General features: G+C 37.3%; 2 protein-coding genes across 2 annotated transcripts in view; one reads left to right on the forward strand and one right to left on the reverse strand.

Moving 5' to 3' along the window:
• Nucleotides 1-4,044: 4,044 nt before the first annotated feature.
• pfdn6 (prefoldin subunit 6) lies at nt 4,045-5,315 on the reverse strand. Its single transcript, XM_058798235.1, has 4 exons — nt 5,101-5,315; nt 4,651-4,721; nt 4,411-4,535; nt 4,045-4,328 (listed from the first exon to the last, which is right to left on the reverse strand). Exons 1-4 carry the CDS (start codon nt 5,162-5,164, stop codon nt 4,208-4,210), a joined length of 381 nt encoding a protein of 126 aa, XP_058654218.1. The 5' UTR covers nt 5,165-5,315; the 3' UTR covers nt 4,045-4,207.
• A 231-nt stretch (nt 5,316-5,546) lies between these two features.
• mrpl11 (mitochondrial ribosomal protein L11) overlaps nt 5,547-13,369 on the forward strand; it is a 32,915-nt gene continuing 25,092 nt past the window's right edge. Inside the window, exons 1-2 of the mRNA XM_058798656.1 lie at nt 5,547-5,686; nt 10,237-10,403. Of these exons, the coding sequence (XP_058654639.1) occupies nt 10,281-10,403 (123 nt within the window). The 5' untranslated portion in view covers nt 5,547-5,686; nt 10,237-10,280. The remainder of the gene's footprint in view (nt 5,687-10,236; nt 10,404-13,369) is intronic.

Below are 13,369 nucleotides of genomic sequence, written 5' to 3' on the forward strand. Positions count from 1 at the left end.
ATGCATTGAGGTGCAGATTACTTATAGGTGTGGTCTACACGGGCCTTTGTCAGAGCAAATGTTGTTTGATTTATCAGAACATGATGTTGGAATTTGATAGTAGGGCCTACTTTGCCTATTTATACATAGGCCTAAATATTCTGTAGGCCTATGTAGATACTCGATCCAATATGGTAGTCTCAACCCAAGTCACAGACCGATAATAACAGACAGTTTTAGCGACAATAAAACTGTCGCAGATATTTAAGGAAATAAAGTTTGGAAAAGTTATTTCAAGTACTTTTTACTTGCAGTAGATCAAATGGAATATTTTAATTATTATTTAATTTTAAACAGCTATCCCATCTCTCTCCTGCATCTGATTTTATTGCTTCGTTTGGTTACAAAAAGCGCCGTTCTTGTCTGTATGGATGTAACAGCTATCTCAAGCCCATGCACCATAAGTGAGAGTCATTATTATTTAAATTCTGGATAAATTAAAACCAAAAGTTCGGTCTCAATTATCCTATCAACATATCATCTGTGCGCCCAAATGTTTTGGAAAATTCGATTAAATCAGGTCATTTTTCAATTGCCTATAAATAATTTCATATTAGGCTTTAACATAGCAAAAGGCCAAGTCTACTTCTTTAACGACTTCGATATCTACATATCAAACCCTACAATCAAAATTATTTAAAAACTAAAAGTTGTCATAAAACCATATGACCTGGAAAGTAGATTTACCACTAGATATAATGGCTTAGTTGTACTTAACGCTCATACTCTTCCCTAAACCAACCTTCATGTGCAGCTTTGTTTCGCTTTGTTGCTCTGGATAAGCTCTTAGATAAACGAGTTTGAGCTGAAATGAGATTAGACCTTTGAAAGATGCCATGCACCGGCTGATGCCTGAACCGGTTATTACAGACAGATAAGTCTCCCAAATGCCATTCAACACAAAGGGTGTAAATAGATTATCAAGACCGGATGTGTGCTTTTGTCTGTTCTGATCAACAAACAGCAATGCACGCAGCCAAGTATATCAAAAGTACAATTATAAAATGTAGATGCAATGTAAAGTAGTCCTATAAATTATTCTTTGACTATTGAATGTTGTGCTACCATTAGTTCTTAATTAGGTTTAGCAAACGATTTTTAAATCCATACAAATTCATTTAGACCTCAGAAGTTTAGCAGGCCTTGTTGTTTAACCGTAAAACTATTTCTTAGACATTACTGTTTAGCTATTTTTGTGCATTTTTGTCACTTATTAATTTCATCACGTCTAAAGTAGGCTACTTTTAGCCTACAAATAGGCTATTTTAATTAAATATCAAAACATACTTTCAGTTTAATATAATTTTTATATATTGACATCCCGCTACAGGGGATAAGCGGTTTGGAGAATGGATGGATGGATGGATATCTTAACGTTTGAAAATTAACAGTAGCCTACAGTTTTTACATATAATGTCCATACTGTTATGAACAAATTCTATGTAATTTTACACCTCTGGATGTGTCAAATTCTTGTTTTCTCAGGAGATGTGTAGCGGGCACGAGTCTTGGAGCATTTTGCTTTCTTGCAAATCTTCAACTTACAACTTAAACATTTTCCACTAAACTTAACTCGCTCATGGTGAGATGATTTGAGTCTGTAAATCTGGCCAATCTTCTTTTCGAGCAAACAAATTGTGTGTGTTTTTTTTTTTTTTTTTTGCGCTGTGGACCTGTTGTCAGATGTTGCCAAATTACGCACGAACGTTAGGTGCTGACTTTCTCTCTGATTGTCACCTAACTCATGGGAACAACGTTTATAGCAAAGCCATCGTCCTACTTTACTAGTACAGCATGTGGTCCTTCTGGCCATTTGGCAAAGAACTGTAAAATTAAACCGACGCGTGTCCTGACCTGGTTATGAAAACAAACGCACAGTGCAGAGGACATGCACGCGTGTTTGGGTGACGCTCGAGACGCGCACGCGTTTTGCGGTAGCCTAATAAACGTGAAATCACGGTCACACTTTACTTCAAACAACAGTTCAAGTGAAAAGCAGTGTCTATTTGTTTTCAGCAATCATTACATTTAATATTGTTATTATATCTACACTCGGAGGCTTGTGGCATCTCAAAGCCTGGAATGATAAAGCTTCGATCCATCCCACTTTGCCGTGCATAATTCACCCTACTTAGTCCAAAAGGTCTGCCTACTTCAAAAAGGCGAATAATACCCCAAATTCTGTCTGTTTAATTAGCTTTGCATATTATTGCTTCGATAAATAGCTAATCCCTTTAGAAGCTTTTCGCCACAGTTTACGATTTGGACTTAATGCGGGTGTGTTGGCAACCTGCTTTTAAAGCGTATACAGCTCCCTTACAAGCAGCGCCGTTCTTCTAATGCCTTTTATTCTTGTGCGTTAATCCCCGGCGGGTGGGAAATGAAGGGGGACAGGTCCCCCTCCGCGGGATATTAATTGGAGGTAAGCATCCACAATGCGGACGTCTGTGCTTCAGCGCTTCTCCATTGCGCGTCTGATGGCCTGTTGTGCAGGGGCGGATACACACCCTGTTGACCGAGCGCTTCAATGACATTACCCTGAGCAACATCTGGCCGCATGCACCACTTGCCTGCCCCTTTAATTAGAAAAACGAGTCGCCTCACTGGGCAACTCTCAAGGCCTTGGTACATAGTGATGCACAGCAGTTTGAGGTATTACCTGACCAAGGTCTTGTGCTTTTGGGAATGTGTAAGTTTTTCTGTACACAGACCCATATGCCTTCCTGTTTCAATTTTACTATTATTAAAAAAGAAATAATTGTACTTTTACTGTGACCTAAGATACTCATCATCATTCATTTTCTAAAAGGAAAACTCAAAACTACATGCACTATTCATGAAACCAATGAAATGAACTGAGAAACTTCACAGTGTCCTGTTTTTTCAGAGACTCTTTCCCTCACTGAGGTGTTGATAGAGCCCATGCATTTCTACACATTCTCCAGGCATTCCCATAATAAAATAGGAAAGGAGAATAACTGTAATTTAACTTTTTCGTAGCTATTTTCTCATCATTATCATCATAAACAAACCAAAAATGTGTAGTGAATGCTTGAAATTTTACCTTTATGAGTTATTTTACATGCACAGTGTTTGCAATTGATCTATATTTTAAAACAGCATATATAATTGTAAATTATATTCAATGTTTCAGTGTATTTTATGGATTCTGTGCCATACACAGAATATACAATATACAAAAATAAAATGATATAGAAGACAATGTATTGAACTGGGTTTAATTTTATCATATAAGTTTGTTGAATGAATAGCAAAGCTTACAATTCTTTTTAGTCTATGTACTTGTTTCATGTTAATAAGTCCTGTGTTGCATTGTGTGAGAAGCAGATGAGTCTGGGAATGAATGAAGTGTGTGTGTGTGTGTCTGTGCCTGTACATGTCAATAATTCACGTTCGGAATTCTGCATGTTTTTGAATTTAATGTAAATTAACCAAAAGTTAAGCAAATGATTTCTTGTATTCAGCTCAGTCCTCTGTAACCCTCCAAAATGTCCCACATTAAAAACTGCATAGCCTACTTGTGGCAAACACTCACAAGACACAGCAGGGTTGTTCACAATTTGTAACAGAAACACGGACACTTTTCACAGACAGTCATTAAAAGCATTTTCAGTTATCATTACTGTAAAAATGGCTATTTTCTAAAAATATTCTGATATCTAAATATTTTAATTAAAAAAATGAAAAATTATATGTCTAACACTATACTTTGTGTTATAGTACCTTGGCATTTAATTACAGAAAACTAGTTAATGCTGTTCGGTGAGTGTGGGTAATACAACCACTGAAAATGTTGAAAACTTGACAATCACTTTTTTTAAGAAAATGCTATTATATGTTTATTTCTTTTACTATTAGAGCAAATAGGAACTCAAATCATATTTTTGTAGTTGTCATTCACCTCTACAGAAGGTTTCCCAACTATGGAGACTCATGATTCTGAGAAACTAGCAATTTAGTTTCTATTAACTGCAAGAACAAAAAGAGGCTGAACATAAAATTTATTGACAGCCCAATAGCATCAAACAAAAAACCTACAGAATTCTGTTAATAGACATGTGAACAAGCATGTGTTACTAGCAGGCATATTCAGTCTCTGAGTTTTGCTGGACTAGCGTCCAGACTAGTGTCCAGAATCATAATCCATTTAGGCTTTCCCAACAGCCTGACCCTGAGCGCGCTGGTACTCCTGCTGTAGGCTGGACAGAACTTCCCGATGCTGCTCAGACTTCCTCTCCATCTCCTTCAGTAAAGTTTCATAGCGCTGACTGAGATGAAGAAGAGATCAGTTAGGGGTTTGCCTATGTGAACTACACACTCAAATACAACAGAATCATATGCAATACATACATTTCACCATTGATGTATTCCAATCTCTTGCTCACTGTTGCTTTGGCTTCATCTAGATCTTGTTTGACCAAAACTGGTCCAATTAGTTTGTAAACTGTATTTTGGATATCCAACAATGTAAGCTCCTACAGAGGGATGACATGTGGTAAAACATGACCAACAGAAATAAATGTGCATACACTGTAGCATGATGGAAATTAAAAAGCAAATGTGGAAGATACAATATAATTGTGTTCTTACCTCCTTAACAATATTATTTTCAGTCAGTTGCGCCTCCAGTTTCTGTCTTGCTGACATACTTTTACTGACATCTGCGATTAAAAAAAAAACGAGTTAACAGTTTTTATGTTCTCAATTGTCATTTGAATATGCGCATATAAATACAACAGCAAACCAAACCTATTTAAAATGTTACAACCACTTTTCAACAAGAATAAGATAAAAAAAAACTGAATAAAAAGCTTTTTAGTGACTGTATTGAAAAAGCAGATCACTATGACAGCTCTGTGTTGACTAACAAGCTACATCAATTCATCTTAAGAGCCTGTTTTGTGACTACAGGCACTTCTTTGTGCATTGTAGTCAAATATATAAAATAATATTATTAAAATGAATGTCCATATGCACATGCAGAGTGTTGGAAGGACTGCTAACATGGATAGCTATCTAGCTAGCATTGTGATGGCATACCTTTTTGCAGTTGTTGATATTTCTCCAACTCAGACTGTAATTTCTTCTGGATCACTTCAGCCATCACAACAGCTATTCTAATTACTGATCTCTTTATACGTTGCTAACTGATAACAAACAGAGATATCTTATAACAAAAGCAGTATGCCCAGCACACGGATCATGCACACAGTCTGGGGCGCACGGGAAATGACGCAGTGCTCGCGTGGGGGGGTTGACAGTCGATAAAAGAGTCACTTCGCCATCTAGTGTTGAAAATAAAGCCCAATCATACTAATGTTCATTGGTTTTCACTGACGCCACTTCAATTAAAAACTGTGAAATGGGCAATGTTTAAAAAAAATATAGTTTTATATTATATTTAAATTTTATGTAGCGTTCAATATAAATAACTTTCATTATAAATACTATATTCCTCCAGGATGTATAGGCGTAATCCTCCTCCTGTCCATATGGGGGCAGTCTATCTGGTTTCACCAAACAGTCTGAAGTGACAGTAAAGGCAATATGGCAGCGCGCATGGTTCAAATACTAACGTGAAGGTCTTTTTTCGGGTGTACGTGAACACATATTATCCCATTAGCAGGTAATGTAAATTATATCTTTGCTTATATCATAATCAAATGTATCTTCTGTTTTAAACATGTTCCTGAAGCTGCTTATTAACCGTCTTTAGCTATATGCATGTAATGATGTATTATAATTTTTTAAGCTCTGTTATTATTATCATTACTATTATTTCTTATCTTCTTTTTAAAAAGTGTTTTATTCCATTCTTTAGTAAACGGTGGGAAACTACAAAATACAGCAATTGTACCGTTTTATAATGAGAGTCAGTCATTGAGGCTCTTTGTTTTCTACTGTTTACTAATGTGCTCATTATGCTCGCATGTACTAAATATGTTAGTTAAATGTGTATTGTGAGATGTTAAATGCTTCCTTTTATAGAGTTTTGACAGACAGCATCCTTCAAAGGGCAAACTGGAATTTAAACAGCTCTGGTCATGTGACTATGTTAAAACTTTCAGATGAAACTGTCAGTTTTCATTTATAGTCGAAAACTCTGTTTAAAAAGCAGTCCTTTTGGAGCATTCAGACTCAAAAGTAAAGTTTGGTCACAAATGTTGTTAGTTGGATTAAATAGACTATTGTTTTCAAATGGACTGGATTTGTGTAGCTGTATTTCATGTTGTTTAGTTCAGTACCATTATATTGCTGTTTATTATTATTATTATTATTATTATTATGCATTTTATTATTGTTGTTGTTCAGGCATAGCTGCAGGTTGGATGTGTTTTTGATTTGTTAGAGTTTGTTAGTGTGTTGTAGGATTGTAATGTTACTCAGGCAGGTTCTTATGAAGATATCATCTTATGGGGTTAATCAGACAGATTGTTTTGTGCAGGAGTGAAAGTATAATGGTTAAGGGTCTGGATATTCGTCTGTAAAATATGTTGCCTGAAGTTTTTTTAGGCCCCTGATGATTTCAAGTCTGATCTCAGCAGTTTGTGTGGCGCATTTCAGAGCTGACTGTTGTAAAAGACTGCTTTTTGACACGATAGCAAGCCTGTTTTGTGAGAGAGCCAGAGAAACTGCTCAGTGCTGTTGCTCATTTCACATGCAAAGAGAGGCATTTCGTGAAGGTGCGGCAAAAAAAAAACAGATTGCTTTATTCTGAGAGAGGATGGAATGGAATTTGGTAACTATTTTATGCAAACTAACTATAAAGTTGACCTTGGGGGAAAAATACATAGTAATACATTTTCAGAGTGAAGTAAAAAGTAAGATACTAAGCAGATGCCTGACCTAAAATACACTCTCTGAATTTATCACTAATTAAACCATAATATTCCCACATTTTTACATTTGCTGACTGAATCTAGTGCTCATAAGTGTTTTAATGATGCTATATTTGACACCGTAGTGATCCTTCAAAGTCATTTGAGTATTCCCAACATTTTCTAGTTTGCTGTTGTAAATTAGGAGGTAGTTTAGCTCTTTGCTGAGGTTATCACAAATTGCACTCTGCGGTCTTGTCAAAATCAATATGCACCTTGAGGGCATCAGAGGAATTGAGCTGAATTCTGAAACAGCAGCCTGCTTGCTGAATTGCGACTTATGTTGCACCATTGTTTGTTATTTGAGGAGGACAGAATCTCAGTTTTGTGTCTATGCTGCTTAATTTAGTTGCGTTTAGTGAGCAAATGATTTAATTTACTGTTGTACACAACAGTGAAAGCAGGAAGGCCAATTTTCCCATATCTTCCCATTTTGTGCAAAATGCAAGCTGGTAGAAGGAATTAAATCATTTTACCAGTCATTTCTGCTATGCATAAATGTTTTATGTACTTTCCTCCTCATTTATTTTCCTGCTTTTGTCTACTTTGCGAAAACCGCAATTGCTTGTTCAGCAGTATTTTAAATGGGCTATTCTTGCCTCAACAAACATGTTTTCCCATGTCTGCAAGTTCAATTTGTCTCAAACCAAAAACAGATATATCAAGAGAACGAGAATCCAAATGAACTGGCTGGCTTTCAAAAGTCGGGCTGTAAATCTATATATGTAAATGTGAAGTTGCAGAGGGAATGGTTTTGAGGTTCTTAAATCACTTCATAAAGAGAGACCTGTCTCTCTTTGTCATCTTAAATCAGGAATGATGTAGCCCTGCTAATGCCATTGACTCCCTTGAGTGTTTCATTTTCCTGAAACCTGGTTTTATCCCTTTGAACTGAAGTTTGACAGAACAGAACAGCTTTAGGTCTCTGAGGTTTTTCTTGTGTTACTGCTTTCTCTGAATTTGCATTAAGATATTAATTCACTTTACTGAGTCCAGGGATTTTTAACATCCAAGTATTTTATTTATTTATTTTTATTTTTTGGCCAATGGACAAAATGCTCAACAAAGTAAATAAATAAACCTGAGCCACATTCATTTATTGCTAATGGTATATTGCCCTATTTTCCCAGGCAATTTAAAATCCCAGAGCTTGGCATTTCCTTTTTATCATTGTTACGGCCAAGATACTTCAGCGTGAAACATTGCAACAATTCATTTTCAGGAACCAATTGTTTGTACACCTACTTCATTATTCTCTGTTCAAACAATGTAGAAAAAAAATCAAATAGCACATTGGCTAAAGATTCATTTGTAGCAAACAAACAGATACGGATGTGCCACGCAGAGATGCTTTCAGTGTTCCCAGGACATTAAATGAGCCTGAAATCTGATATTGAAGACCAAATCAAAGCATTATTTTCACAGGGTGAAATGTTGGGTCATGCAGTACATTTTCAAGTCCCCAATATTAAGCAGCACAACTGTTTACAACATTGATAAGAATAAGAAATCTTGAAATCTTTTTGAGCGGCAAATCAGCATATTAGAATGATTTCTGAAGGATCACGTAACTCTGAGTAATGGCTGATGAAAATGTAGCTTTGCTATCACAGGAATTTTAAAATATGTTCAAAACGGCTAATTTTGATCAAATAAATGCAACCTTGGTGAGCATAAGTGACTTCTTTCATTAAAATTGAAATCTTATCAACCATAATCTACAAAGGTAGTGTATTCATGCTGTTTCTTATTTCCTAATCATAATACTTTAAACAAAACATGCTTTTTCCTGGGAATAGCAAATATTTTTCTCAAGCAATTTAATCTAATTTGGAAAGCCGAAGAGTGCTACAAAGCAGGAAACCCAGCAAGCACGGCAAAGTTTGACAGAACATGCCTGCAGTCCATAGTCACTCTTCCTCAGACTTTTTTCTTTCATCGTGTATTTTATATCCCCATCACGTCAACAGAGTTGCTTTAAATGGAAAAGAAATTTCATGCATGTTTCTTCAAAACAGTCAGAAACACAGTTATTGTCGGCACCAAGTAAACCAAAAAAAAAGTAAATTGGTGCCAAACACAATGTTCTGAATAAATTGCTTCGGTTCAGCTCACAGGATTGTTGATTGTCCTCTTCTGCTTCTGAATATGTTAAAACGGTTGGACCTCCTGCCAAGAAGTGGAGGTTTACCAGCAGCCCAACCTTCCCTGACTGCTTCTTAAATTGATTTGAGCTACAACATGCTTTTTAAAGCAGCAAAAATATGTTTGGAGAACAGCATGAAATAGAACGGCAAAATGAAGGCCAGCATGTGATTGGCATTTTAAAGAAAACCCTGAGAGTAATTTTTAACGCAGTGTGATTGCCGAGCCTATATCTGCTGCTTCTGCTCTCCACAGATAGCCTGTGTATTCTGAGATCGAAGACGTTTCGGTGCTTGGGAAAAGCTCTCTTTGCTTGTCTCCTTGCGTGCACAGATGCAAGGATTAACTTGGCATTAAAACCAATGGCGCATTCCAACGTGTGGCTAGCGAGGTGTGTTTATTTCACCTCTGTCCTCATCTCCCTTGCATTTATGAATATATAAATAGTCAAGTTAACCTGGGAACAGAGAGCTGTGAATAATTTAGAGATATTGTTTTCACCTGGGTTGAACTGTCACAAAATGAGTCCAGTTATATTTGTAATTAGCCAGACTGCGATCGGCTGAATGACGTTGAACGCAATGGCTTTTATTGCCTTTGGTGTATATCAGATTATGGGGTGTGGTTTTTATGACTCGTGCTTCCCCGAGCGCATATGTTTCAGGCCATTTCCACCACTCAACTAATTGATTGAATCATGTAATTGAATTCAGTCTTGAATGGAAAAACCAGGTACCAGTCTTTCGCCCTTGCGTGTGACGCTAATTCTCTGCGTGTTTTTGGTGCTTGGTGGCTGCTGTCCAATCTGCTCCATCGACCCTCACTGATCTAGACCCATAGAGCGCTAGCTAACCGTAATGGATCAGCAGAGTGCAGGGAATCATTGAAGGCAGCCAAGCACAGAAGCTCCTCGAGTGCGTGATGCACCTGTGCTTTTATCCCTTATCTCTGAAGGGCCTGAGGTTTCATAGCACTTCGCCTCACGACTGTCTTCACTTACAGCGTCTCGAGATAAGGCCGCTGTGCACTCGTGGGAGAGCTTTTATGGATTGGAGAGCTTTTGTGTAACTCACTTTTCAACCTCTGGACAAGTATTGATTTTGTTGAATTTTTAATGAATTAAGGAGACCTCAATAATTACCTTTCCCAACAGGCAAAGGGGACGGACAGACGTGTGGCAGGCCAGACACATAGACAATGTCTAAGATATCTAAAGCAGCCAAGGCGGTGAAAAGGTTGGATACTGGAGGTGTGATCAGAGCAATTGTAAGGTCTGGACAGGCGGCTCCTGGGCCTCCACTGGGCCCCATCCTGGGACAGGTAAACTTTTAGACCTCTCTTTTTCACTATTGATTTCATTTCTACTTCATTATTTTATTCTTTATTATGTTCGTGGCCTTTGCTATGCGGTGGTTCTTAACCAGGGGTACCTCAGCAGACTTTCAATCCTTTTTTTTTCCCAATTCATTTTAGCACATCCAATTTTTTAATGGGATTTTGTTAAATGACTGAAATAAGGTCTGTGGTTAACACAAGCTCCAGATTTTTCCATGTTTTATTATATGATATACAATACATCAGTAATACTTGTAATTGTTGAAGCTTTTACTTGGGGGATAAATGGGACTACAGATATTGTTGGTGACATTAAACTTCATCAAACCGGACAGGTAAACTCTTGTCATTTCACCTTAATTTCTGTAGTGCTTTATACAGTAGAGATGGTTTCGAAGCAGCTTTGCAGTATTAAACAGGAAACTAACTTGCTTTTTAAAATATGTTGTTTTTTTAAACTTCTGGAATCCTGAAATTAAATTGATCGAAAATAAGATTGTCTGGTCTTTAAATATTGTTAATTATGATGGTGGTCTTTGTAGTTAAAAAGGCTGAGAACCACTGCTCTAATGGTTAAGAAAGCTAGTGAGAGCACCACAACGTGAACAGTGCAGTTACAAGCACGTCTGCTGTCGCTCCTCAACAGCTTTGACCATTTCAAGTTGTCTTCTGAAGGAGTTGAATGTTCAGAAACAAAATCTGATTTCATATGGTTACAGCCTCTAAAGGTTTTGTGTTTTTCTCCACCATAGGGACTATCCTGGGAAACTGTTTAGCCAAATGTTGACACAGGCTTACCTCTACTCTCATATGTAAAGCACATTCATAACTAACAAGCTAATTACAGCTGTAATGATGTCATTACAGTCCCTTGCCCATCGTGATGATAATGAACGAGACACATTTTATTCTGCCAGTGCAAGTCAACCTGGCCTCCTGAGTGTGCTTGCCTGCTGAAGAAAGCTGTTGTGAACTAAATATGAGGTGTAATGAACATCAGTCAAGCAGAGCAGCACCATATGTCAGTTAAACACGTGCAGTCGCGTGTTTGTGCATGTGTCTGCTCATGCTCTTGTCAGCTCTGTTTGAGTTCTGCTTTCCCTTTGTGCCTGTGCTGCCATCTTTGGCTCAACTTTTATGTGTATTAAACTGTAAATAAATTGCAGCCAGCAGGCCTTCAGCTTACAGCTCTGGCCCTTTAATCTTCCCGCTTTCTCCCTCCCTCGTTTTTTCTCTCGTCTGCCTAACCATCCCTGACAGGGTAAGCGTATAGAGGTAGGCTGCCTGTCGGCCGGGGGGCAAATTTAAACAAACGAGAGAAATAAAAGAGGGAGCTCCGGAGGAGAGGGGGGAAACTGACAGCTTCTGTGGAGGAGAGTAATTACAGTCCAGAGAGAAATTAACTCAGCCGGATGGAGGAGAGAAACAGAGGACAGAATAAAAGAGGGGCGTATAAGACAATAGTTCATGTGTTTTGTGCATTATCGAGACCAGGCAGATTGGGTAAATGGGTGAATCTCTGAAACCTGTCCACATCGCATTTCACCCCTAAAAATCAAAAGAAAATATATATATATTTGTGAACCATTACAGGATTTTGCACTGAGAATTATCATCGTGTTATTGACTCAACACTTTTTTCTCTTATTTTCATTACTAAGTCTAAATAGATACATAAATGTGACCCTGGACGACAAAACCAGTCTTAAAGGAACACCCACTTTTTTTTGGAAATAGGCTCATTCTCCAACTCCCCCAGAGTTAATAAGTTGAGTTTACGTTTTGAATCCATTCAGCCGATCTCTGGGTCTGGCGATAGCACTTTTAGCATAGCTTAGCATAGATCATTGAATCCGATTAGACCAGTAGCATCGCGTTCAAAAATGACCAAAGAGTTTCGATATTTGTCCTATTTAAAACTTGACTCTTCTGTAGTTATAGCTGGGGACTACTTTCAGGCGCCCGCGAATATCACTGCGCCTCCCGCGCCATGGTACGGCAGCAAAGTTCCTTGATTATTACGCCGGAATGAGAGTATAGTTCCTAGCCAAATCGGCCTAGAAAATCGCAACTTTTCATTTTCCGCCAGTCTTACTACACGATATAACTACAGAAGGGTCAAGTTTTAAATAGGACAAATATCGAAACTCTTTGGTCATTTTTGAACGCGATGCTACTGGTCTAATCGGATTCAATGATCTATGCTAAGCTATGCTAAAAGTGCTATCGCCAGACCCGGAGATCGGCTGAATGGATTCAAAAACGGTAAAACTCAACTTATTAACTCAGGGGGAGTTGGAGAATGAGCCTATTTCAAAAAAGTGGAGTGTTCCTTTAAGTGTCAATTTTTCGAAATTGAGATTTATGCATCATCTGAAAGCTGAATAAATAAGCTTTCCAGTGATGTATGGTTTGTTAGGATCAGATAATATTTGGCTGAGATACAACTATTTGAAAATCTGGAATCTGAGGGTGCAAAAAAATCAAAATATTGAGAAAATCGCCTTTAAAGTTGTCCAAATGAAGTTCTTAGCAATGCATATTACTAATCAAAAATTAAGTTTTGATACATTTATGGTAAGAAATTTACAAAATATCTTCATGGAACATGATCTTTACTTAATATCCTAATGATTTTTGGCATAAAAGAAAAATGGATCATTTTGACCCATACAATGTATTTTTGGCTATTTGCTACAAATATACCCCAGCGAATTAAGACTGGTTTTGTGATCCAGGGTCACAAATTATGTTCTTTTGAAATTACTGTTCATCAAAGAATCCTGAAAAAAAACTGCATCACAGTATATAAAATAAACAATAAACATTCCACATTAAAACTGATTTCAACATTGATAATAGCAAATGTTTCTTGAGCAGCAAATCAGAATATTTTTAATGATTCTCACAGGAATCACAAGAATAAATTACATATTAAATTACATTTCAAA

Source organism: Onychostoma macrolepis, chromosome 14 (genome assembly GCF_012432095.1).
Source record: "Onychostoma macrolepis isolate SWU-2019 chromosome 14, ASM1243209v1, whole genome shotgun sequence".
NCBI classification, from domain to species: Eukaryota; Metazoa; Chordata; class Actinopteri; order Cypriniformes; family Cyprinidae; genus Onychostoma; species Onychostoma macrolepis.

Coding starts and splice junctions, on each gene's coding strand:
- pfdn6 (XM_058798235.1), bottom strand. CDS start 5,164: ATGGCTGAAGTGATCCAGAAGAAATTACAGTCTGAGTTGGAGAAATAT. Junction 4,536..4,650: donor AAAATAATATTGTTAAGGAG/GTAAGAACACAA, acceptor ATCCCTCTGTAG/GAGCTTACATTGTTGGATAT. Junction 4,329..4,410: donor GAATACATCAATGGTGAAAT/GTATGTATTGCA, acceptor TCTTCATCTCAG/TCAGCGCTATGAAACTTTAC.